The sequence below is a fragment of the Anser brachyrhynchus genome, assembly GCF_964034855.1.
Source record: "Anser brachyrhynchus genome assembly, chromosome: 20".
Taxonomy (NCBI): domain Eukaryota; kingdom Metazoa; phylum Chordata; class Aves; order Anseriformes; family Anatidae; genus Anser; species Anser brachyrhynchus.
The window spans coordinates 11,282,260-11,307,519 of NC_137713.1; the positions used below are offsets into that span (position 1 = coordinate 11,282,260).

The 25,260-nt window shown below is 50.5% G+C and overlaps 1 protein-coding gene across 5 annotated transcripts in view; it reads right to left on the bottom strand.

Annotated features, from left to right (window-relative positions):
• Window positions 1-12,258: 12,258 nt before the first annotated feature.
• The window catches only part of TYW1B (tRNA-yW synthesizing protein 1 homolog B), a gene marked incomplete at its 5' end in the record, with an annotated part of 108,178 nt that continues 95,176 nt past the window's right edge, over window positions 12,259-25,260 (bottom strand). For all 5 annotated transcript variants that reach the window (XM_080562857.1, XM_080562858.1, XM_080562859.1 and 2 more), the window contains one exon: window positions 12,259-13,414. In XM_080562857.1, the coding sequence (XP_080418983.1) occupies window positions 13,193-13,414 (222 nt within the window). In that variant the 3' untranslated portion in view covers window positions 12,259-13,192. The remainder of the gene's footprint in view (window positions 13,415-25,260) is intronic.

The following is a 25,260-nucleotide window of genomic DNA, read 5'->3' on the forward strand; positions in this document are numbered from 1 at the left end:
CCTGCCACGCTGCGGCTTCCGCTTAGTAGAGTGGCTTTCATGGGCGTGGGGTATGCCTGGTAACACACACTTGGGAGAGGACAAGTTGCAGAAAGTGGACCCTATGTGAAAATAACTGCAGGATCCAAGTGGGTTTTGCTGCTCGAAACGTCCAACTTGTACGCAGCGCATGAAGGCAGATGGAGACGGATGTGTGGTGCTGCCAGCTCCGTGCCTGAAGGGCCCTCAAGGAGCTGCTGGGGAAGCAGCAAACACACTGCAACTACCTATAAGCACATCTGCTCCTGTAGATTTGATGTTATCAACCAATTGTGGGAGTTTGCAATGCTGAAGTTTTGGTTAAGCACAAGTCTCCCATGCGTGGTGCTGTGGGAGCCCTGAACGCAATGCTTCCAGCCATGCTTCCCTCACCGCCCCTGTGGGTATTCCTGGTGTGAGTCTTCCTGAAATCTTCAGGGAAAGATAAAGAAAGAAAAACGTAGAGAGAAGCTGTTCTTAAGCTGCAGCAGGGTGCCTGCCAGCCCAGCTCACCTGAGGAAGCCCTGTCCTGCAGCAGGGTGTCAGAGCCAGGGAGGGTGGTGGGACCCAGCTCCCATTTCATCTGGTTTCAAGCTGGTTTCACCTTCTCCCTTCAAAAACAGCAGGCAGATGGACCTTGCTGTCTTTACACATGCCCAGGATCAGTGCAGAATTATGGCCTGGAAACCCAGCAGCAGGGGTTATCCCTCGTTTTGTTAATTTGCTGCTTTCGTACTGTTGAAAACCCACATCCTTGCCTTTAAACTCACATTAACCTCTCACCGAGGCTGGTGGGACCCATCTGGTCCTGCTTTGGGCAGACTCAAAGAGTGGGGAGGGAAAGACATGGTGTCCCCATCTGCTCTCCAGCCCACTTTGCAGGGAGCTCCAGGGCCAGGGAAGCCTGGGAACATGGTGGTCCCCATCTCAGGGAGGGCTTTGCTCCAAGCACAGAGCACCTTTGCAAGGTGAGCCCCAAAACCCCTGCAGCCTTGAACCCCTTGCCTTCACTTGAAAACAAATAGGACTAGAAATGAGCCAAAAATGTTTTGAAGGCCTTTTTGTGTCCTCTAAGCTGTGAGCACGCTGTTAGCTCGGCCATCCCGACATGTCAGAGGGACACATCTAGGTTTGAGACGCGACGACAGCCCCTACAGGCTCGGTCCCAGTGCCAGAGTTTAGGGACAAAGGTCCCTGACCACAGCCTGGGCCCCCCTCCAGCAGCAGGGGACCACCTTGGCCACGCTCAGCCCACCGTGGCTTGTCCCTGTGCCAACCTGCCTGATGGGGCACCTCCATGAGACGAACCAGCTGGGTTTATTACAGGGATTTTGAGCATCCAACTTTGCCCCTGACATTTTAAAAACATCCGAAATGTGTCAGAGGGAAGGCGGCGATGCTCTCCGAGTGACGCATGGTGCCGGAGCAGAGGAGGTGACAATATTGATCTGCACACGTTTTCTCCTTTCCCAAGTCGGCATCTGCAGGCCTTGGAGAAGCTGCAGGTTCACGGCAGCCTGGCTGGCAGCTGACAGCTCCCACGGGACAGGGGCATTTCTGCCCCACAGCCCCAGGGGCTCTAATGGAATGGAGAGCACCAGGAGCAAAGCCCAGCCCCAACCCCTGTCCCTCCGAGCAGGGCTCAAAACTGTTGGGTATAAACTTGGCTATTAACATCTTTTCATGGCCTGGCTTTCTCACTGCTCATTCTCCAAGGTGTTTAGCAGCTTTCATAGCTTATTTGTTTAAATAAACTAAAATGCTTTGTTCTGAGCGGAGTTTAGGAGTCAAAATTAGCTATTTTTGGCACCATCTGCGTAAGCCCAGCAGAGCTCAGAGCAGCTTTTCTTCTAATGCTGTAAGCTTGTCACCAATGAGCAATATTTTATTAGTAAAATGCTAATGCCCCAGCCCAACACAGCCCTCCTCGTTTTGCAGCCTCAGCCCCTGCCTGCAAAGCTCACCACTTTTTTTCCTTCTAAATTACTCCGGAGACTGGATTTCTATAATACAGGGACGATGCGTTGTATCATTCATGGGGTAGGCTGCTGGGGAGGAAAAGAAGCACACGAGAAAACCCACCATGTACCTCACATTGTGCTGAAATATGCCAAACACCACCAGTGCCACAAGTATCAAGTCCGAGTTCAATGCCAGGTCTCAAAAACCTGGCTCTTCACTTCTCTGGCTTGCAGTCACGGGGAGATGGGGGCAGGTGTTGGAGGCTGGAAGAGCTGTCCCCGTGCGAGAACCCCTGGTGATGCTCGTCTGGGTGCTGCTGCCAAGACAGATGCCTATGGGGGTCCTCCAGGAGAAGCTCCTGAGTCAAAACAAAGATTCATGGTCAGCGTTCAAGGAGGGTCTCTGCTGTGTTATCAGGAGGTGGAATCTGAGGCCAAAAATGTGACCCAAAAGGGCAAAGAGAAGCTGTAAGCCACAACTAATTCTCTTCGTATAAATTAGCCTATTTCATGTTAAAAAGAACTTGCAGGTTCTCCTTAAATGACACATGATCTGTGTTTTATATTTTTTAAAATCTCCAGTGGGGTTATTTCGCTTTTATTTGGGACAGCCTTGATACCACGTGGGCAGTTGTACCCTCACCCATCTTTGGCTCCCGTTTCAGAGAGCGTGGCGTCAGCTGCCTGCCTGAGCACATTTAGTGAGAACAGACCAACGCTGAACATTGACTGAAAGCCCTAAACCCGCTCCCAGCAAGACAGGATGGGTCACACGGCAGCATGTTCCTGTCACCTTGCTGGGCAGGTACCGCAGGGGTCAGGCAGGAGCACCCCAGGAACTGCCGAGGCTGCAGCCTGCCGGGACACCCTGTCCCTGTGGGCTGCCAAACACAGCCGGGGAGGGAATAACAGCTACAAGAGGTGAGGAATTAAAACTGAGAATAAGCACGGGGACGTGTTTTGTGTCGGGTATTCAGGAAGGGAAGGCAGGAACCAGAGCCCAAAGCTGTGATGCCAACGCCAGCAGCTCCATGTCAACGCCCCTGCGGGGTCTCCGACCCCCAGCCCTGGTGGCTTTTTGGCTTTTGGAGAAGAGAAGTAGAAATAGCAGCATGAAGCAGGCTTGGGGATGACAGATCAGCAGCTCAGGGGGCTGCGGATAATTTGACAAGCAGCTTCACATTTCCTGGGGCGATCCACCGCTAACGAAGGCAGCATTTAACAGCTAATTATTCACGGCTTTGATGCTTCCTCTCTGTTTTCCAAATAACACGTATTTAGCGCTAAGATGATTTAAACAGCTGATCTCATCTGAGCCCCTGGCAAAGAGGAGGAAATCCAGCAAGGCAGCAGCGGGTTAAGCTCCCAGGTGGCTGCCCCAGCAGTGGGGGTTATGTCAGCAGCAGCATCCCCAAACCTCCTGGCCATAGGAAAAGCATGGGCAACAGTGGCAGGGTGGAGGCGGTGGGTGGAGGAGTTTGTGGGGGCAAAGAGACGTTCCCCTTGTCCCCCACAGCCACCCCTCTGGGGCACACGATGGCTTTGAAGTCCCCCTGCAAACAAGGGGCTTGTCCTCAGCTGGCTTTGGGAGCTGAACCAGCTGATGCTTTGGGTAGCAGGGGGGAGAGCGAATTCTGGAGTAACCCACAGCACAGCTGGCTCCATCATAGAAAAAAATAATAATAAAATAAAATATAAAATAAAATATAAAATAAAATAAAATAAAATAAAATAAAATAAAATAAAATAAAATAAAATAAAATAAAATAAAATAAAATAAAATAAAATAAAATAAAATAAAATAAAAAACACCACCACATTTTGGGGGATTTCAGCAGTTAACCACATTTTTTTCAAGTGAGTGTTCACATTTGTTGACATTCTGAATATTTTCAAGGGGTTTTGTTTTGTTTTGTTGTAATGATAGGAATGACTCCTTGCAAGTTTTCTCTTTGATTTTGATCTAACCTGAAAAGTATCGTTTTGGTTCAGGAAGTTGCACTCGAAGATGCCGCCAGCTGTGGTGTGATGGGGAGCAGGGGAGCAGCTGCCCCCATTCACCCAACCCAGTGGGCCCTGAAAGGGGAGGGGGAAGCCTGAAAACACCGGATCGGCAAAGCAGATACCACCCATGAGGAAAGACCAATTCCAGGCTATCTTCCAGTCCAAACGTTTATTTTTAGGTTGTGAATGCCTTGAGAAGTTTCCTTCCTCATTCAAAAAAACAGATTGTTTAAAAAAAAAAGGGGGGGGGGGAGGAGGGGAAACACCTTTAGTTACTTTGTTTCTTTAAAAATAAAAAGGTGAAGAAAAGGGCAAGAGAAAATAAAACAACAAAAAATATAGTAATATCTCTTGGGAGATGCAAATTTCCTGGAAAACCAGGTCTGAGCTTTACGGAGTTTGGAAGCCTGGACCCACCGCAGCTGGGGCAAGAGATCAGCCGCTGGAGATTGTTTCTGCCATAGCAAAGCCTCTTGTGCCAATAATACTGTGCCAAACAAGCAGTTTTGGGCATCTTTTCCATTGCATCCCCCCAAATTCACATGTGGTGGTCACCCATCTGTGGAAAGCAGCACGGGGAGAGCCACAGCCGGGGTACGGAACAGCATCGAGAATGCACAGCAAACTTTTGTTAAAAAATGAAGAATTAGTAAAAATAATAAAAAAGCCTGCTGCAACAGTGAAGTATTTCCAGTGCGATGCGAACAGCAGCATCTGAGGAGGACACTTTAAATCACGGGACCAAATAATACTGCTCCCTGCATCTGCCTCTGTGCATCACCAGGGCCCTCATGCAGCCTCCCCAGCCCAGCCCCAGCCCTGCCTGGGGCTTCCCCCGCGGAGAGGATGCTGATGCCCCATGGCAGCCAGCTGCTTGCTCCTGGCAGTGGGTACCACGCCTGCAAACGCCCAAGATGCTGCCCTGCAGGATGCCCAGTGCATTGCAGAAAAGAGACCAGAATGTTTCCCACTTAAAAATAACCCCACAGGCATCCAATATCTGAGAGAAAACTTCCACCCTCTGTGATTTGGGGTGCACGGACCCTGTACCTCTCTCCCGCCCCAGACCACCTCCAGTTTTCCTTTCCCAGTACCAACACTGCTGAGCACGTTGCGGCCACCTTCGCCTTCTGTCTGAAAGCTTTTTCCAGCACCTCCTAGGATGGGAGAGCATCCCAGCACCACCTTTGGGAGGGCCTGTGAGCAAAGCCGATGCATTGCTTACAACGTGGGGTCACTGTGCAAGTGGCAGAAGGACCTTGTCTTCCTCGGTCTTTCCAAATAACAGCAAAGAGGGGTTGTCCTAGGATGAAGGCAGAGGGCAGGATTTGTCTCAGCACAGGGGAGACAATCCGGTGTGGTGGCCCAGCTCCAGAAAGCTGAAGGATGCCCCTGGTGGGATGGAGACACGGGGATGGGGTTGGTGGGATGCAGGCACCAGGGATGGGGAAGGGGTTGGTGAGATACATAAACATGAAATTGCTCCTGCTTAATGCTCTCATGGGCCTCAATCGTGCTGCTGCCGCCTGGATTTTGGTCACGACCGGTGTGGGCGCCCCCTGAGTGTCACCTCCACCTGAAGGTCCCATCGCTGCTGGAAATGAGACCCCCGACACCTCCACCCCTGCTGCAGCTGGGCTTGCTGCCTGGCGTGGGATGGAGACAGAGATGGGTTTGGGGAGGAGGAGGGAAGGAAGCGGTGGGCTCCCACCTGCAGGAAGGTTCCCACCTCCAGAAACCCAAGGCTTCCTTGAAATATTTCCCCAGGCTTAGTTTCCCCCCCTCCCCTTCCTCACAGCGAGCTGCTGGAGCAGCACGTGTCCTGCCGCTGGGCCCAGGCCCCTCCCACGGGGCCCGCAGCCTTCGCCAGCTCCCGACTCGATTTGCAATTGATGAAATGAAAAAGATGCCCTTCCTTCAGTTAATTCAGACGCCTTTTTCCTCGCCCCTCAAGGCACGATAGTGGCTCTAACATCGTAAATGATTTAGGATGGGAGCCAGATGAAGACAAAGCTGATGGATGACAATTGTCTGTTTGGGGGATGTTTTCCAGCTGGGGATTTTTGGAAACAAATAGATTTATCCCCTTCAAGAAACGACACGCAGCCATCGCATGACTCACGCTGTGAGTCAGGGGCCAGCAGCAGCCAGGAGGGATGCCAGCCTGCGCCGGGAAGGGATGGGACGGACCAGGAGAAGGAGCTGGGACACAGGGCTCAGTGCCCGGACCCCAAAACTCAGCCACAGCCCCTCTGCTCCGGGCTTTAAGTGGTTAAAATCCATTTTGCCCAGTCTGCCTTTAGGATCAAACCTCCCGAGCCTCCAGGCTGGCTGTCGAAGCAATAAGACCCTCCTCTCTCGAAGCACATCGTGCCCTGGATTTGGATAAATCCCCCAAAACAAAAGCAAGGTCATTCCCTTGGGAGGCTCCTGGGCCACCTGGGGGCAGCGAGGAAGATGGGGACCCCCCCCCCCCACCCCAAACCAGTGCCCTGGTGGCAGTGCAGTGGCTGCCGTCTGACTGGCACGGAAAATGGATCAGGTCAGAACTAATCACAGCGACAGACCAGCAAAACTGCAAAAGATGGGCTGATCCTGAAATTGTGACCTCGGAGATGTCTTCCCATATTGGGGTATTTTATGAATCTCTGGCAGAAAGGTAAGGACCGCGTTTAATTAGAGACCCCAGAGAGACCACCCAGAGAGTGGTGGTCAATGGCTCTGTGTCCAAGTGGAGGCCGGTGACAAATGGTGTCCCTCAGGGGTCTGCTCTTGGACTGGTGCTGTTTAATATCTTTATCAACGATATAGACAGTGGGATCGAGTGCACCCTTAGCAAGTTTCCAGACGACACCAAGCTGAGTGGTGCAGTCAATACACCAGAAGGAAGGGGTGCCATCCAAAGGGACCTGGACAGGCTGGAGAAGTGGGCCCATGTGAACCTAATGAGGTTCAACAAGTCCAAGTGCAGGGTGCTGCACCTGGGCTGGGGCAATCCCACACATAAGGACAGACTGGGTGAAGAGCTCAGTGAGAGCAGCCCTGCAGAGAAGGACTTGGGGGTTTTGGGGGATGAAAAGCTCAGCATGAGCCAGCAGTGCACGCTTGCAGCCCAGAAGGCCAACTGCATCCTGGGCTGCATCAACAGAGAAGTGGGCAGCAGGGGAGGGAGGTGATCGCACCCCTCTACTCTGCCCTTGTGAGCCCCCACTTGGAGTACTGCATCCAAGTCTGGAGCCCCCAGCACCAGAAGGATGTGGGTCCAGGGGAGGGCCACAAAGATGATAAAAGGGCTGGAGCACCTCTCCTATGAGGAAAGGCTGAGAGAGCTGGGGGTGTTCAGCCTGAAGAAGGTGAGGCTCTGGGGAGACCTTATTGCAGCCTTTCAGTACTTAAAGGGTTCTTATAAAAAGGATGGAGAAGGACTCTTTACTCAGGTAGATAATGACAGGACAAGGGGGAATGGTTTTAAACTGAAAGAGGGGAGATTTAGATTAGAGGCTAGGAGGAAATTTTTCACTCAGGGGGTGGTGAGGCACTGGCACAAGCTGCCCAGAGAGGTTGTGGCTGCCCCATCCCTGGAGGTGTTCAAGGCCAGGTTAGATGAGGCCCTGGGCAACCTGATCTGGTGGGTGGTGTCCCTGCCCATGGCAAGGGTTGGAACCAGGTGATCTTTGAGTTCCCTTCCAACCCAAGCCATTCTATGATCCCTATTTTTGCAGAGCGTGTTGAGCACATCCCATACCAACACATCTTGCTGGGGAAAACGCGCAAACCCCAGCCCACGCGAGCATCGCAGGGGGCGACGATCTGCTTTACATCTAAGAGCAGACACTTCAGGCCGGGCGTGCAGCTCCTGGATGAGGAACTTCACCCCGGCAACGGCGGTGTGCCCGGAGCACCACCTCCTCTGCCGCCTGCTGACGGGTGAAGCCCAGCAGCAATCGGCTCTGGCAGGCTGCGCCTTACACAGAGCACGTCCTGGTAACTGCAGCGATTTGTGTTAAGTTGTACAATTGGAAGCTATTCGTGTAAGAGGATTGCTTTCGGATACGTACATTGAAAGATTTGCTCTAAGCACAAGGCAATGCAAGTGTAATTGTGGGAGCGAATCCTGCCCAAATTGCTCTCTGCACGGCTTCTAGATGTTAGACAGCCCAAAAGGGACAAGCGGGCGGGATGCGGTGTCACTTACCACCTGGCCTGGCTTTTGGGGCCATGTTTTCCCTCTAGTCTCTGAGCAGGGGAAATCACGATTTTTCTGAGACATTTCAGCACCAGCCCCCACGCAGATCCCACTGCGGTGGTGGCCTTGGTGCAGGCTCTGGGGACCTGCAGCCCTGAGCGCCCCCTGCATGGGTCACCCACCTCCTCCTCCCACCCTAGTGGTGGTGGCGCCATCAGCCCCAGCTCCACGGCACCCCAGGACAGGCCTGCCCTGGAGCCCTGGAAACGCAGAGCTCTGGAGCATGGGGACACCAGAAGGATGAGGGAGAGGGATGGAGGGAGCGTGGGGACAAAGAAGGAGGACAGAGGGAGCGTGGGGACACAGGAGGGAGAGGCCTCGCACAGCAGGAACAAGCTGTTATTTCAACTCAGCCAAATGGCCCGTGGAGAAGCAATGCATAAAGGGGACAGCAGCAATTTCCGTGTCCCAAGAGGGGCTGGGAGAAGAAACAGTGCGGATGCTGCAGCAGAGAAGCCATGCAGACAAGGTTTTCTTTAGGGCTCCCCTAGGATTTCCAAGGGAAGGAACTGTGGGGGTTTTATGGGGCATTTTACATGAAGTGCTAATGACTACAGCAGCTGTTGAGGGCAGCAGGCGTCCGGCAGTGACACGCAGCCCCAGGGCTCCTCAGGCGCAGAAGCTGCCACCGCCAGGGCAGTGCAGGCTGCTACCAGGGCTCAGCACGGACAAGGAAGGGGTTGTGGTGACCGCTCGTGATTTACGGCTGCTTCAGCTCCCGGGGAGGTGGATGCAGGAGGGAGGCGTCTGGCCCAGGAAGGAGGACCAGGTGCAGAAGAGCTCGTGTCCACCCAGGGGAACATGGTACATTATGGGGGACACCAAACATCCCAGCCCAACTGCGGTCGCACCCACACGCAACTGATGCCCTGGGGTTAGCTTGAGTCCCACAAAATAAACACGGCTTGCTGAAGTTGTTAAAGACCTCAGTTAACCCAAGTGACCCACAGGAGGCTGGTGGCTTGGAGACATGTCTCACAAGCTGTTCTTTCTCTCAAAAGTGGTCGGAAGGAGCTGCAGGCTGCTAAAGTGCAGCCCATGCCTGCAAAGTGGTGGAACCACATCGTCCCTCTGCTGCTTCTACCAGAGCTGATACACGTGTGTCCGGAGGATTCACTAATTTGTAACATGGATGCAGTTAAATTCTTGTGCATCTTTATTTCATATTGCATATGCAACTTCCCTTCCCCTGGCCTACGCGATGGGAAGGTACCCCCAGACCTACCACTACAAGAGGCCACATGGAGGAATGAGGATGAGCATAATGGCACAGCTGAGCAGAAAACGGGGAAGACCACTACCTAAATGGGCATGCAGGGGCTGGGGAGATGCCCTGCCACAGCTGCCTGGGCTGGCGGACATCAAGCAGGTCTTCCAGAGCCTCAAAGAGCAGAGCTGGTGGCTGGCTGGAGTGGTCTCAGCACCTTCTAAACAGCTGTGTTCTGATAACTGCATCCCGCCCCTGGTATTTTTACTCAAATTGCATTAGTTCTGCAAAATAAGCCTAGAATACAACAATTTTTAACTTGAACATAGCCCAACACCGGGAATTTCTGAGAATTCATACTCTTCACGTGGCGACCCTGCCATCGGAAGCAGGAGTCAGAGCACAGGGCTCTCAGAAAACAGCACAGAGCATTTTGCAAAGAGCTCCTGGGCTTTCCAGTGCTGCCAACCTTCACCCTAAAGCCCAGATGCAAGTTAAATGGTGTCAAATGTGACCAAAAACAGAGGAGTGATTGAGCAGAGTATGAGAGCGCCTGCGGTGAAGCTGTGGTGGGAACGTGACAAATCATTCCCCAGCAAGGGGAAAGAAGAGCAGCCCTTCACCAGCCAGTTTCTTAAGGAAACCAAGCCCCTAAGACAAACTTCCCATGATAGTTTTGGATTTGAAAATATGATTGGCCCCTGCTCAAAGGGCTGGGCCCCTGGAATGGCACAGCAGGAGCCAGGCTGGTGTGGGCCCCCAGGTCACCCATGTCCCCTGCCTTGCCCCATTGCTCCTTCCCTGCAGCCCACCCCAGCTGGCCAGGTTTCCTGCAGGCACCAGTGCAGCTGAGCACGCCAAAACCATCTTTTGGCAGAAGGTGACAAGCAGGAGCGCTCCCAGCTGAGCGTGGTGCTCAGCAGCTCCCAGGAGCGGGGCTGTAAAGGAAGCAGCACGCAGACAACCCTCAGCTAGGAAGAGTCACTAGCGGCTGAGAACAGCAGATCTCAGCAGGACCGTAGGCTGGCTCACCCAAGGGCAGCTTCAAGATGGGCCACAACACACAGAGGTTGGGGCACGGGGTCTCACCAGCCTGGCTGGGACACCTGGATCCTCCAACTGGATGCAGTCACCCAGTGCAAACACCTCACGGTCACCTGGGCTTGCTTGAGTCCTGCGTTCGGACCTGGGTGGTGCAGCGCACGCACACCAGCACGTTGTCATGCCAGGTTTCCATCATATCCAGACACAGAGATGGCTTGGAAATGTCCCATACCTGCCCAGGGCTTGCAGGTGCCACCTGTGTCCCTGTGGAAGCGTGGTGACTTCTCACTAGCTCCAACCTCCTTCCAGTGCTTTGTGAAGAAGCCACGATGGGCCTGTTGGAGCTGCCTCCCACCCACCAAGCCCTCTCCATTGCTCACAGGCACGTGGGTGCTCTCCCTTCTGCTCCCTGTGCTATCAAGGAAAAAGATATTCTGCAACACTTGTGCTTTTCATGTCCTTAAAATCCTGTTAGCATCCCCTCTCACAGAGCCTTGTACGGCTATGACACGCAAAGGTGCCCTAGGGAAAAACATTTTTTATTTTCTTTCTTTTTCAGAATCACTTTTAACGATTTAAGAAATGAGGTAATCTTAAAAACAGTCACAATCTGAGGAGCGCCCATCGACAACGCCGTGGGCTCTGCGGATCGCAGGCTGCAAGCGCTTGCGGAGCCAGCAGCGGTGGGAGCGCTGCGAGCACCTGGAGCCCAGTGGGGATGCAGATGCTGGAGCGGGACTGCGTTCTCCTCCCACCCCCAGCTGGCACCTCTGGGTCTCCGTTCAGGCCACGTTTCTGCAGCTGGCTTGGCCAGGCTCCTCAGCTGGAGCAGTGTCAGACTTCCATCACGCAGCCGCTGGAGGAAGCGGGTCAGCTCCACCGGCTGCCACCGCCCCAGCGGAGCAGGAGGAGAGTGCGGGGCAGCCCTCCTGCCCCCTGGGGGAAACTCTGGCAGAGCTGCGGGAGGCAGTCAGCAGGGATCAGGGATGTCTGGGGCTATTTCAGGCCTTCAGTGACTGAACACACAGCCTGACTGCAGCGGTGCTTCCCCAGTGAGGTCTGCCCTGGGTATTTTCACACCAGTCCTTCCTAACACATCAGTGAGAGCTCACACTGAGACCGCAGCCGACACGGGTATTGCATAAATAGAAAGGAACGTGAGAGCAGTGATCTTCCCAACAGCTAACAACCCATTCCCCTCTCATTTCAATGCATTTTGCCAGCCAGACCCCAGTACCTCCAAAGGGAGTGTAAGGCATGAGGGTCTCTCAGAGCAACCCCTGGGGTTGTGTCAGTGGCCCCCATGCTTGGATGTTACCACTCCAAGATAAGAAGTGGTTTCTTGACACAAAAGAAATCAACTGGATTGGGTTTTCACTTACATCAGATTGGCGCCTCCATCCAAACCAGCGGTGATGCTGGGTCCTGGTTTGGGCTGGGATATAGTTAATTTTCTTCACAGCAGCTGGTATGGTGCCATATTTTGGACTTAGGAGAAAAATAATGTTGGTAACACACCAAAGTTTTAGTGCTTACACAAAGCCACACGTTTTAGCTTCTCATGCTGCCCGGCCAGCGAGAAGGCTGAGGGTGCACAAGAATCTGGGAATGGACACAGCCAGGACAGGTGACCCAAACCTGCCAAAGGGATATCCCATAACTTACGGTGTCCTGCTGAGCAATTAAGCGGGGGGAGTTGGCTGGAGGGGCCACTGCTGCTCAGGGACTGGCTGGGCATCAGTCAGCAGGCAGCAAGCAACTGCATCATGCATCACTTGTTTTGTATATTCCTTTATTATCTTCCCTTCCTTTTCTGGCCTGTTAAACTGTCTTCACCTCAACCCATGAGTTTTACCTATTTCCGATTCTCTCCCCCATCCCACTGTGGAGAACGAGCAAACGGCTGCGTGGTGCTGAGCTGCCTGCTGGCTTAAACCACAATGGGCTGGAGAATTGCACAGGTGGAGCAAAAGCATCCTTCCATGAGCCCAGCGTGGCTTTGAGGGATCATGTGCTGGTTAAGGCTGCTGGGAGACTGGAGTAAAACAGCTTGGAAAGTACACATTGCCAAAACCATGAAGTTGGAAAACATTTGGACAGATATCAGAAGTTGCACACGACATTACCAGGGGTGCTGTTACTTACACCGCCCCCAGTAAGCTGAACCTTGGGCATCAGACAGGGTCTCTCAGCAGATGGCAGGTGTTCAAAACACATAAAGGTACAGTTGTTGGTACAATGAGGCCTTCAGCAGGGCTTTTAGATCTGCTTGCAGTCACGCCTGCACAGATCCAGCCAGCCAGCAGTGACTAAATTCCCTTCACACTTATCCTTATGGACACTGCACGTTTTGTAGCTGAGCTGGGTGCACCCCCCGGGCTCCCTTACGACTCGGCACTGAAGTAAAATCAATGCTTGCTCCCTGCACCCGATCAGCCGCAGAGATCACAAACACGGCCTCCCCGATGGCACTGCCAACGGCGATACATTGCTCACACGTAGCATTTGTACAAGGTAAAAAGCGTTATAAATACTTCCATCCAAGAAGCCCTAAAAACAGGAGGGAAGGGTTAAACAAAGACTTCACCATCCTTCTCAATATCCAACTTCAGAAAGTCTACATGAACAGATTTGATATGGGTGTTAGTCTGGAAATGAAGACCAAAGCTCATCCATCAGCCAGCCTGCAGATCGGCGAGCCCCATCCTAACGTCAGCACCCGGAGATGTCTTTTGCTTTGTTCTTCCGCTGGTATCTTACGTCCAGGGGATCAAAGCCCCGTTGGCTGGACCCAAACAGCGCCCAGCGAGGAGTCCTGGCTGTGTAGTCTGCTGCTGTGAACGTCTTCGATCCCCCGCTCCTCTCGTGCTCTCGTACCAGCTCCTGGAAGCGCTCGTAGTTGATCCAGGTGCACCACTCGCCGTCAACCTTGAACTGCGAAATAAGAGAGACGTGTTACTGTGCTGCAGAGCAGGGAGTACCACCATGGCGGTGATTCATGGTGGGACAAGCTGCTGAAGCTGGGTGCGTATTAAATTGGTTTCCTAGCTGTAGTTTTTTTCCTTTTTTTTTTTTTTTTTTGTGGGGCAGGTGGATTTTTTATTTTTTTTTCCAAATTTCTGGCCCCATTAAGGTCCAAGGTGAAGTCATCCAGAAGTTAAGATAACTTCCTTAAGAGGAAAAGGAAATCCTTCAGGCAGACAAATACCAGGAGCTCACTGTTTCTGAGCTACATTTCATCCAGGAGGTCTGACAAAGCAAACGCAGAAACAGGATGGCCACTTCTCTTACAGCTGTAGTCATTTAGCAGAGCTGTCTACCAGCAGATAAGCTTCATGAAGATTTGACTGTTTGGTGCCTTGCCCGATCCTTTGAAGTACTAGATCCTAACATTGTTTCAGCCCCACTTTGTATCCCAAAGCCCGGTTCTCAGGTGCAATTGCACTTGCCAGTGCACTGTCGTTTAGACCTTAGACACCTTGATTTGGGGAACTGGAGGAGTCCTGGAGACAATGTATAAATTTGAGCCCAATACCCAGCTGTCCCTTGATGAAGGGCAAGGGGGCTGTGTTTGGGAGTGGGGAAAGATAAAAAGGTTTAATGACACGGATCCTCTTTCCATACACGAATTTTAAGAATTCCTTACTTTGACAAGTTGAAGCTGCGTTTGTCTCACAGACCTGCTCTGCTAATTTAGCAGCAGCCTTGACTGAATCCTCAATCAGGATTTGTCTGAGCTGAGAGCTTATCCAAAGAAAGAGGGAAAACATACTGGCTTCCTGATTTTTTCAAAACCTGATAGTTATGCATTTAAATGGCATTTGACTTTCTGCCCAAGAGCTAAAAGCTTTTTTGGTTGGAAAAACTGCTGATACCTGCAAAATTTTGAATCAAATATTGCCAATGTTAATCTCTTGCTGCCTGTGTAATTGCAGCAAATTGTTGCAGGAGGAGTCCTTCCCCCAGAGCAGAGATGTGTGACTGCAGAGCCAGAACAGCCGGGAAGAAGTCTCACTGTAAATACGCTCGCCCAAGGCTCATTCTTCATATGCTAACGTTTAAACAAGGCAACACGTCCTTTCCCATGTGAGTGGCTGCAAATAAAGCAACAGCAGAGGAGGCAACGCATCGCTAGGAAAGCAGACAGGTCCCCGACAGACCCAGCCTCAGGAGAGCTGAGCTTCCCTCCCGATGGGAGGTGCTAGATGACTTTGGCCAAGTCACCCAGCTCCCATCCCTCCGGTGCAGTCCTAACTACCAAGACTCAAACCTTACCGGCACGAAGAGCATCCCAGAGCAAGTTTGTGCAGTCCCGCTCGCAGCCTTTCCCAGCACAGCAGCAGCTGGGAGTGCTGCAGGCAGGCGGTGGTGCTCTGCGGCCAGCACAGACCCGGGGCTTGGACCTGTTCTGCCCGTGGCACTCCTCTGCGCCTTCTCTCTGCTCTCCCATCCCTCTCTTTCCATCCCCAGTGCCTGTCTGGAAACATCATATGCCAAAAGCCAGAGGCTGCAGGGAAGACACTTGAACAAGTTCAGACCGTGCATCAGAGCCCTCCCCAGATTTGATTCACTACTGAGATTCATCAATAAATTCTCACACAAACTAAGGGCAAAAAATTCTACAGGATCCAGCCACATGGCCTGTAACACACACAGCATGAGGCAGAGCTGCTTAGCACACAGCAAGTTGCTGAGCTTATTCCCATGACGTGTTCAGAGCTCCTAACTCGTCAGATGGGTCCCTAGATAGACTTGAGGCCAACTAAGAGAAACCTTCTACATAAAGAATAAAGCCACAGCTGAGACTTGGAACCAGCTGAAGAGGTAATTCTGTAAAGCCCGTTTCCTTGAAAACCCATGGGATGCTCTTATCTCAGGAGGGAAGGGGGAGCTTGCAAAGAATCCTTAACCCTGCAGCCAAGAGAGGCTGAGCAAGAGCCAAAGCCACAGGAGGTGCTCGTGCCACCAGGGGCGGCTGACACAAGGCTATGGGCTGCAGCTGCCATCCCCAGCCCAAACCCTGGCGTAGATATGGGCCTCTCCGGAGTCTTAGAGCTAGAAATAGCACGATGGCAGCATACTATGACCAGCAGAAGACACCGAGAACTATTTCTAGAACCAGCCCCGCTTAGATCAGTGCTCTACCACGCCAGCCCGTGGTGCCCCAGCTGCATGCACCCCAGTTTAACGGGGCACACGTGGACAAACCCACACCATGCTGTGAAGGGGCTGGCGTCAGCAGTGCTGGTGTCATCCCTCCCAGCAGAACAGCACCACTGCCCGCCTGGGGGTAAAAGCTGTCTTGCACAGGGATGAAAGTCTGACATGAGCTTCTGGGACACAATTATATGGCTTCTCCTTTCAAAGCAAACTATTTTCTTCATGCCCTGCCATGGCTGTATCTCACTGTGTTATCAGTTCTTCTGTGGAGACGGTGACCTTCAACAAGGCCAACAGCAGGAGATAAAACCCAGAACCTCCCACCCACGCCAGTCTCTGTGGGGTGATTTTGGCCACACGTTATAGAGCGCTCCTGCAAGCAGACCGTGCTGTTAGCAGCTCTGACGGCTCCAACAGACACGAGCCCCCATGTTTCCCGAACCAGAAGCACCCCGTTAAGCACAAACAGGCGGAGCATCGGGGTTTCGTGACCCACAATTTGACAGCAGACAGCACTGAGGAACATAGCACTGGGTGCTGCCTCTGCACGAGCAAACCTCGAGCAGCACCAAAGCTCTGCCTTTCCCCAGAGCCCCGGCAGGCAGCACAAACTCCTGAGGCTCCCGGAGGACAAGTACAGCAGAAGCAGGGAGGACGCAGCTCGCAGGTGGCCCAAGTGCAGCGGGCTCGGACCCGCAGCCTCTGGGCTGTGCTTCTGAGCGAGGTGAGGCTTGGAGAGGTGGCTTGGTCAGTGGCAGAAGGGGATATTTGCCCCCTCCTCATCCCCTTACAGTAAAGCCCTACACGTGCTCTCCTGAGGACAAAATGATGGAGCTCTGGTTTCACCAGATCACACCAAACCCGTGGCTATGTGAGCCACAGCCGGTCCCACCAGCTCCCGGAGGCGGCAGCCCCCAGCCAACCCCCCAGGCTTGCACAATCACTCGCATTGCTCCACAGGTGTCCTGAATGTCGGCTGGGGCACCCAGGGGAGATTCTAAGCCATTTAATTTGGACTCGATATACAAACGTGCAGCTCCTGACACAGCAGAGCTACTGACGCTGCAAACCGCCTGCTGCAGACCTGTGCAACAAGAGCTCCCGCAAGAGCGGCCGGATGAAGGCTGCCTGGGGTTTGTTACAAAAGCAGATTAAATACTATTAAATATTTGTGGGGCTGCAAAACAACAGCAATAAAAAACAAAGAGATGGGAACCATCCTTTATTCTTGTCATGGAAACCAATTACTTCTGCTAAGGAATAAAAACCAGACTAACGTGGGGTAGGGGAGAAGAGCCTCAATTGCCCAGGATTTACAGATCGAGTTTTAACAATTTTATGATTATTTCACAGATAATGGAAGATTTAAGACTCAGAACAGTTTCACAACATCCATACAACAGGTGAACCAATGACAGGCATCAGTGTTATTTCAGGCTAATGCAGTTGGATGTTTTATCGAATTTTTCACTACCCAGTTAAGTCTTTTAAGGTGATAAAGACATGGCAAAAGACAAACGGCTGAAACCCTCCCCTCGTTTTCAAGTTAGCATCATAAAAAAAGAGCAATAAAGCTCCTTCAGTGGCTCTGAGGCCAGGCTGTGCTGTCTGGAAAGGCAAACTCAGCGCCTCCCGAGGGCTTTGCTCAACAGCAAGGTGATGCTGGGGCCAACGCTCGCTTTCCCCCAGGGAGCTCTTGTCCCCGGGTCCCCAGGCTCCCACCGCTGCTTGCTCCGGTCAGAAGCCGAACTGGTGCCCAGCTCTGCAAAACCCTATTTCTGCAGATCCTACAGCTCGTGCAAGGAGCCCCATAAGGAACTCATAATGGCCCTCGAGTCAAGAGAAACCTGGAAGCACACATTCCGAGCTCAAGGATCAGGTGGCTGCGACTACCCTCAGCATCACCTCCCTGCCCCTACAACAGCTGCTTACAGCTCTGCAGGTTTTTGGTTCAAAGTTATTTTAAAGCACGACAGCAAGGCGCTGTGCACGGGGCAGAGCTGCAGCACCGTGGATACGAATGGGAAATTTCTTTAAATCAGCTTTTGCAGTATGTTTAGAGCTGTTTAGTCTGTACGGAGAGGAGCTGCTTGCTGCAGAAACCTATCAACATACACGAAGGAGAAGAACCACACTACATATTTCTCTCCTTACCAACCTATTTGCATAAACAATTTTGGAGGATAAAAATTTATGCATGTATTGAGGACGATATAGTAGCACAATTTACTACATTGGCCCAGACATGCATAATTGCCAAGAAATAAACACGGGGTTTATACGGAGGGATAAAATATAGAAGAGAGGCAGAAATGGTGACACATGAAATGCCAATGCTGAAAAATGGAAGCCAGCCAAAACTCAATTAGTTTGTCCTAACAAGGATAATGCTATATTCTCCTCAGAGGAAAACATGCTAGAAGGAGAAGGCTCCTCTTTGCCCATTGACGCTGGTTGGTCTCTGCAGAAAAGCGTGCATTTCCCAGACAGGACGACATAGCACGGGCAGAACAGGACAAACCAGGGCACGCAGCCCACGGGGCCACAAGGCAGCCTTGCCCCATTGCATCCCATGAGGCTGATGCAGGGCAGAAGGAGAAAGCAGGGCGTGGGGGCTCGCAACCAGCTCTTCTTCAGTGACTTGGGGACGTGTGGATAAATGCACAGGTTTAGTAGTCTGGCAGATGAAGTCTTCCCCAGGCACATGCAGTACTTATCAGTTAAATACAGCAGCTTTATATGCAGTCTTAAAAGCCACGCAAAAATCAATCGGTAGCAAGGAGGGAAACGGGGCGCGTTCAGCAGCATGGATGCGGTGTCAGACAGCGGGGAGCAGTCTGGATGTGCAGGGAGGTCACGCCAGGCCCCTAACAGTTTTTCTAATTGCAATCCCCAGCATTTTGAAACACGGGTTTTGGCCAGTGCTTTAGTCAGCGCTTACTTGGTTTGCACAGAGCATGAGACATTAAAGAGCATTTTGCAAGAGCAAGTCTCGGCAGCTGAGCTTTCGTAAGGCCAGCAGCTCGGATGCTTCCCTTCCCTCGCCTGCACTTTTATGTCCCATCCCAAAAACCACATCAAACCCAGCTGCTGGCTCTGCTCTTACACATTCAGAAGCGATGAGGTCTTCCCTCGCCTTCTCTCAAAACCCTGCCGAGTGACACAAGCTGACAGCTTACACGCGGGCTCTGTGTCGCCAGGGCAAAGCAGCTGCTGCTGGCTCTAGCGACCCAGTGCTGCGGGGTGCTTCGGTGCCGCAGGCAGGGTTTAGGAAGGGCTGCGCTTTCCAAAAAAACCACAGTTTTTTGTCGTTGTTTTTATGGGAAGTAATGCATTCAGAGCCTGCAGCATTTCACTCCCTGCACTGTCTGAGCATTTAAAAGCAGAGAGATTAAAACCCAATACTACTACCCTCCATTTACACTCTTTGAGAAGAAAGCTTATCTTTGGAAAAGCAATCAGGTATCCTCAGTCCGTTTGTCAGCACCTTCCCTTGAAATGCTTTCTTTGCTGAGCCTAAATATATTCTTTTACTAATAAGGAAAAAATATTGTTCTGAGGAAAGGGAACGGGGCTTTGCACTTTGGCACTTAAGGTAGTTTTTTGGTTTGTTTTTAAATTCCATGTTTCTGTACTTATATTCTTGAAACTTAAAAATATGCCTGTGTGTTTTCGAGTACCTGCGCAGCTTCCTGCCAGCAGTGCAGACTGCATTTCAGACCAGGTGAGCCCACAGCCCATGGGGTCACCGAAGACCACCTGCTTCACACTAGACGGTTTACATTACGAGCATTTTGAGACAAAAGTGCATAGCAGAAACACTCCTCTCCTTAGCTCCCCTGGCAGCAGCTGGAACAACTCAGGAGCATCACCACATTGCAAATTTCATCGATCTGCAATGATATCTGACTAAGAATACAAAAATAAACCTGTCTACAAGCAGCTGTACAGCAGTGCAGAAGTTAACACCCACCATCCATTTTCCTCTTGCATTTGCATTGACACCAGAGACTTGGGGCCAGTCCCAGACTCCAGGTGTGCTGCAGCACATCAGTCCTAAAGAAACAGCACGAGCCTTGCAGAGAACCTGTCTGTGAACCAGATTTGGTGGGGTAGGCGCACATCTGGATTTTCTATAATGGACAGAAGTCGTGAGCTGTCTAGACGGTGCAGCTGGGCTCTTGCAGTCAGAAGGAATTTAAACATCGCAGCCCCAGAGGCAGCGCGCGAGGCTGAGATGGGTCCATTCCTCCTGCTGCCACCATGGCTGGCTTTGCAAGCCCGCCTCACCTTTATGATTCCCTTTGTGAGAAATACAATCCCATCTTCCAACTCCATTTTACTTCTCAAGGTTGCACAGTTCTGAAATGTTTAAGAACTCTGGGACCTGAAATAGATGTCTGAGTGCAGGGTAATGCCACATGAAATGTGCTGCTCAGGAATTATTTACCGCTTCGGATTTGCAATAAGGTTGCTTTCAGCTACTGGCTTTGTATTGCCGCTCTCCATGTCTGCGCCCAGAAAAATGTCTGACACCAGGAAGGCAGCTGGAAAATGACTCTGAAGGTCTCAGTCCCGAGCGCCTTACTTTAAAACCGATGCAGCCAATCATTTCAGTAAGCAACTCCTGCACACAAGGCATTATTAATTAGACCACATATAATGAGAGACAAAACTTGTACTGTGCAACTGCAGTGACTTTTTGGCACCTGTCAGTACAAAGAACTCTGACAGTACTCCTTAAAGTCAAACAAATAATTCATTATATTATTACACGCAGTTTCTCATCTAATTATGGCTCACAATTATTTAAGGCTCCCTTTATTCAACAGTGAAAGTGGCTGAGCTGGAGTCATTCAGGGGAAAAAAGAAGAAATACTGTAGATAAATTAATCTTAACAGGGTCACACAGCTTGTTAAAAGCTAAAAACCTTTTATTTTTATTTATCAATTGTAACCTCAGGCTTTGCATGGAAGAAGTAAAGATTAAACTAGTTAAGTAACAAACGTGTGGAACAGAAGGTTATAACCAACCCATTCCTTGCAAGCAGCCACGCTGAAGTAGATGAAACACCTCTCAGAGCTGGCTACTACAGTGCCTGGAAATGGGGTTTGCTATCATGTTTCCTGAGAGCAGCGAAACAAAAAGGCAACACCAAACCAAGGCAAAAGCGACCTGGCCTTGTGCTGCTGGGCCGGTACTGCAGTGCCTGGTGCTCGTGGGATCGTTCCTCTGCCACTCGTCAGCTTCTGTTTATTAAATCTAATCTTGCATGAATTAGTCTAAAGAAAAGATTCATTATTGCAGATTTTTTTTTTAATCTGGACCCGCTGCAAAGATGAACAACTCATCTGCCAATTAAACCAGGGCTACATCCAGACTGTTTTAATTCCGATGGATGAAAAATTGATTACCTTAGCATAACTGATCTTCTTTTAATAACTACCAGATCAAGCACAGCACAGCCACCTTCCTATTTGGAAGGAGACAGAGGGGGGGGAAAAAAAAAAAAAGCAACTTAAAACCCATAAGACCTCCTGCTCACACCTGCAATCAGGCTGTACTTTGGCTACTGAGACACTTTGTCCCGAGACAGGGAGGAGCCCCAGCTCAGGGATGTGGCATCTTTCGTGACCTTCTGACATGAAGCAGCAAGCCAAGTCCATTTTCCCCGTGTACTGCACCAGTCACAGCCGTGGGGTAATGCTGATTTAACAGCTGAGGATAGCAAGAGGCCAGGGTCCAAGTTCTGGATCTGGGATGCAGGATCACAGGGACAGCTCACGCTCTCCAAATGATTTGCGAGGCAGGAAGGAAACAGATGTGACGGACTATTTTTCTGTCATATAACCCTTGTTAGTCAATCTGCAGCTGGTAGTTAAGTGCTTCCTTCTCCTCCCTAAATATAGATGAAATGCTCAGCATGGAGCAACTTCACTGTCCTTCACCCAAACTCTCAAGCCTCCTACAAGCACAGCCAGGGCACGTGTGAAGTCCTCGTGTCCCACCAGAGCCCCACGGGACAGACACGGGTGATGCTGGAAAGCCTGGTGGGAACAAAAAGAAGGCTGATTTCACCTCTGGTGGGAAGATCTCTTGGTTGATGGAGAGCGATGAGCACCACAGACCATGTTGCCATCTCCCCCCCAGTTTATTTCAATTGCAGCTACCACCCATGACATCTGCTGTGGTGGCACACTGTGCACCCTCAGCACCACATCTTGGATATGGGAAGTCTAATCCCCATCTCTTCCAGGAGAGGACAGCGAGGAGAGTCCTTCCTCTGAAAGTATGTCTCCCTTATCACACCGCTTGTACCCTCGATGGAAGGACACCAGCAGTGTCCTCCACCAGCAGGGGGTAGCTCAGGGAATACCTTCCTGCAGGGCCTCCAAGAAGAACAAAAGCAAAATCTTCCCCATCGAGTGGTTGCAGAGACCTTCCCAAAAGCGGCTGCCTTGGCTCGTGCTGCAGCTGCTCGGTGCCATTGGGCACGCTGTGCCTGCTGCGACCCTGCTGCGCCAGAGGAGCCAGCCAGAAGCACCAGGGAAAGAAAATACTCCACTGGTGAGACGAGGGAGCTCTGCGGCAAAATCGCTGCATCTGGACCAAGCAGCCCTAGAGGATCTTGCATCCAGGGTACGGACCTGAATCTGATTGCAGAAGTCAGGCAAATGTGTTTATTGGGGCAAAAGAGGATGCTGACAGCAACTTCTCTGAGCTTGCTGGCCATTCACCTCACCCTGTTAACAGACACCTCCACTCAGTGTAAAAAAGTGTTCCTTGTGCTAAGGCATGGCTCACTGACATGGAAATCAACCCCAGCACCACAGGGGATGCAGGGATGCTCACACACACACAGACCTGCTAAGGACCAGACTGAGCAGCAGCACTGGGTGCAGACTGCGCTAACAAGAAACTCGGGGCTGGAAAGCAACTGGGAGAACATGGCTGGAAACCAACTCCCTTGCAAAAGCGAGTCAGATATTTAAACGAACATAAGGGGAGGTAATTGGCAGGCAAGCGCTTCGATACAAGGGAGCGGGTGGTAAACACATGCATAAAGCAAATTCAGCAAAGTGGGGCAGAGGGTTTCATTTGAGAAATTATTGAAATGCTAACTTTCATTCAAAAAAATGTTTGCTGCAAGGCAACTGGAGCACATTCCCTCTCCTTAGGTGCTCGTTGTGGTTGTCTCGAGGAGACGTTTATTGTTACCATGCAGGAAAGCCCGCTGCCGGAGGTCTCACTCTGGAAAAGGTTATACATATTAATGGTTGTATTATAAAGTCACCGCTGTCTCAATATCTCAGCCAATTAGTTCAAAAGCACTAACAAATTAGGTTTTTGTACTGTGGCCTTTATAGAATTTGGTACAAAGCAATACAATTACTGAAGGATTTAGCACCACTGCTGAAGAACCAAAGCGGACGCAGCCAGGACGCAGCGGGCCAGAGGTCAGCGTGCTGGGGCACACAGAGATCCCACAGGAATCCCACAGCCACGGGAACCCGGATCCAGATGGACCCTGCACCCAAGCCCAGCTGCCCTCTGGCTCCTGGGGGCTCGTACTGATACCCAGCTGACCTCAAAGCGTGGGAACACCTGCAGCTAGTGGTTCCTCAGCTCACTGCGAGGGCAGTGCAGGTGCTCCCTGCATTATTTTTTTTTTAGGGCTCTGTGAAGGGTAACTGGAAAGCAAACACTTCACACTAAGGCTTAAGCTCATGCAACCTTTGCAGCTGCTATTGCACAGTGCAGAGCTGCCAGGTCCAGAGCTCCCCGAGGTATGCAGCAGTCCTCTCGCTTCCCCAGCTTCACCGAGGCCTGAAGGCTTTCACTAGCCTCTTATTTTTAGTTGTAGAAAGACACACAGACACCATGAGCATACTTCTGGTCAACGGAATTAAAAAAAAAAAAAACGTGTGCATGCACATGTGTGGGGGAAGAGACTTCAAAGACTAACAGCAGATTTTCGAGACACTGAAGTACCCCTAAAATGCAACAGCTTCTATAACCTCCTCTTGATTTCCTGAAACAAGAAAATACCACTAGACAAACTGCAGCTTCCTCTACCTAAAAAACCCTTTTCTACCTAAATCCCTGGCCTTAAAATACTTCAGAGCTCAAATCCTAAACTATTATTCATCAAGTGAGCAGGTGCCTATCAATGACTCTTCTTAAGTCAAGGAGCAGAGACTATAATCAAGGTGCAATACTTCTGATGTGTCCAGACTCTTTAGTAGAGGCTGGCACTTCAATACTAGGGTTTAAAATTATTAGTATTCGTATTGTTTGAAAACCTCAAAACTCAGACCTAGCAGAGCCCAAAGAACAAAATCACATTTTAAAATTATTTTTATTACCTACTTCCTGCAACTCCTTAACTTTCTAAAGATACCTTTGATTTTGCAATTACTCACTACAGTTTGATTGTTCCCAGAGTACAGATTTTTCTCCAAATAATATACACTGACAAATTTTATTCTCCACTGGAGCCTGAAATTCTGAATTAAATGTAATAGAAATATATTTTTTTTATTAGTTGTTTTAGTACCAAGTATAGATTGTTTCCAAAAGATGCCCTCTCCTAATGGCTTTGGAAAGCAAAGCAGCTGTTGAATTCCTCCTGGGCTGGTATCAATCTATTCTTGTTACTAACAGTGTTACTTAAATTATGCATCAATAACTTAGGTGGCAATCTGTTTCCTTTCTTTCCCTGGGCCTTTCACCTTAGAAAAGGATTTTTTGCATTCAAGGATTTGTTCAGGCACAGTTGCCAGTGGCAACAACCAAGACTGAGACTGTAAATAAAGCAACTTTACGGTGAGTTGAAACAAAAAAAAATAGTGCCAGGTATCACATTTTTTTCTGCTCCTTTTACATCTATTCCCATAAAACAGTAAATCAAGAAAAGCAACAAAGTTTTGCAACTGCACAAAAGTTTTGTACAATGAGATTCTAATTGTTTCCAAACACCAATTCAAAATATTTCAGACCTTCTGCAAGTGGCGATTTTAACCAGTTACTCCCTGGGTGTAGCATAGCATGGCCAGAATTGTCCTGCATGTAAAGCCATACAACACTGACTAAAACCAGGTCCCTGGCCAAGCAAATGGCAAGAGAAAATATGTGGCTTCAACGAACAGAAGCAAAGAATATGCAAAGTGCAAAATCATCACTAGTAGCATAATAAGTAGTTGCTCCACCAGTTGCCTTGCTAGCACATTATACATTTCCTATCATCTTTCTATTGAGCTCTGCTGGAGCTCAGAAAGCCAAGTTGTACTTGATATTTCTCATAACATGCATCCTTTAAAAATTATTTTTTGGCACTTCACTTGTATTTCAAATTGTGTTGATGGTATTTATGAAGGAACCTGAGTTTCTAACACAACATTTTACATACACGCTCAAAGGTTGCTGAGACATGCCTGGCTTGCAAAGTGCCCCAGCAGCATAAACGACACTGGGTGGCATCAGAAGGCAGCTCTGCATCCTCTTCTCCATCCATCATCAGGATGGAGAACACAAACGTGCTGGTTGCGTTCTGATGAATGATTTTACAGAAAGGCAGGTCCAGTTCAAAAAAGCAAGCAGCCGGTATTTAACGTCTACA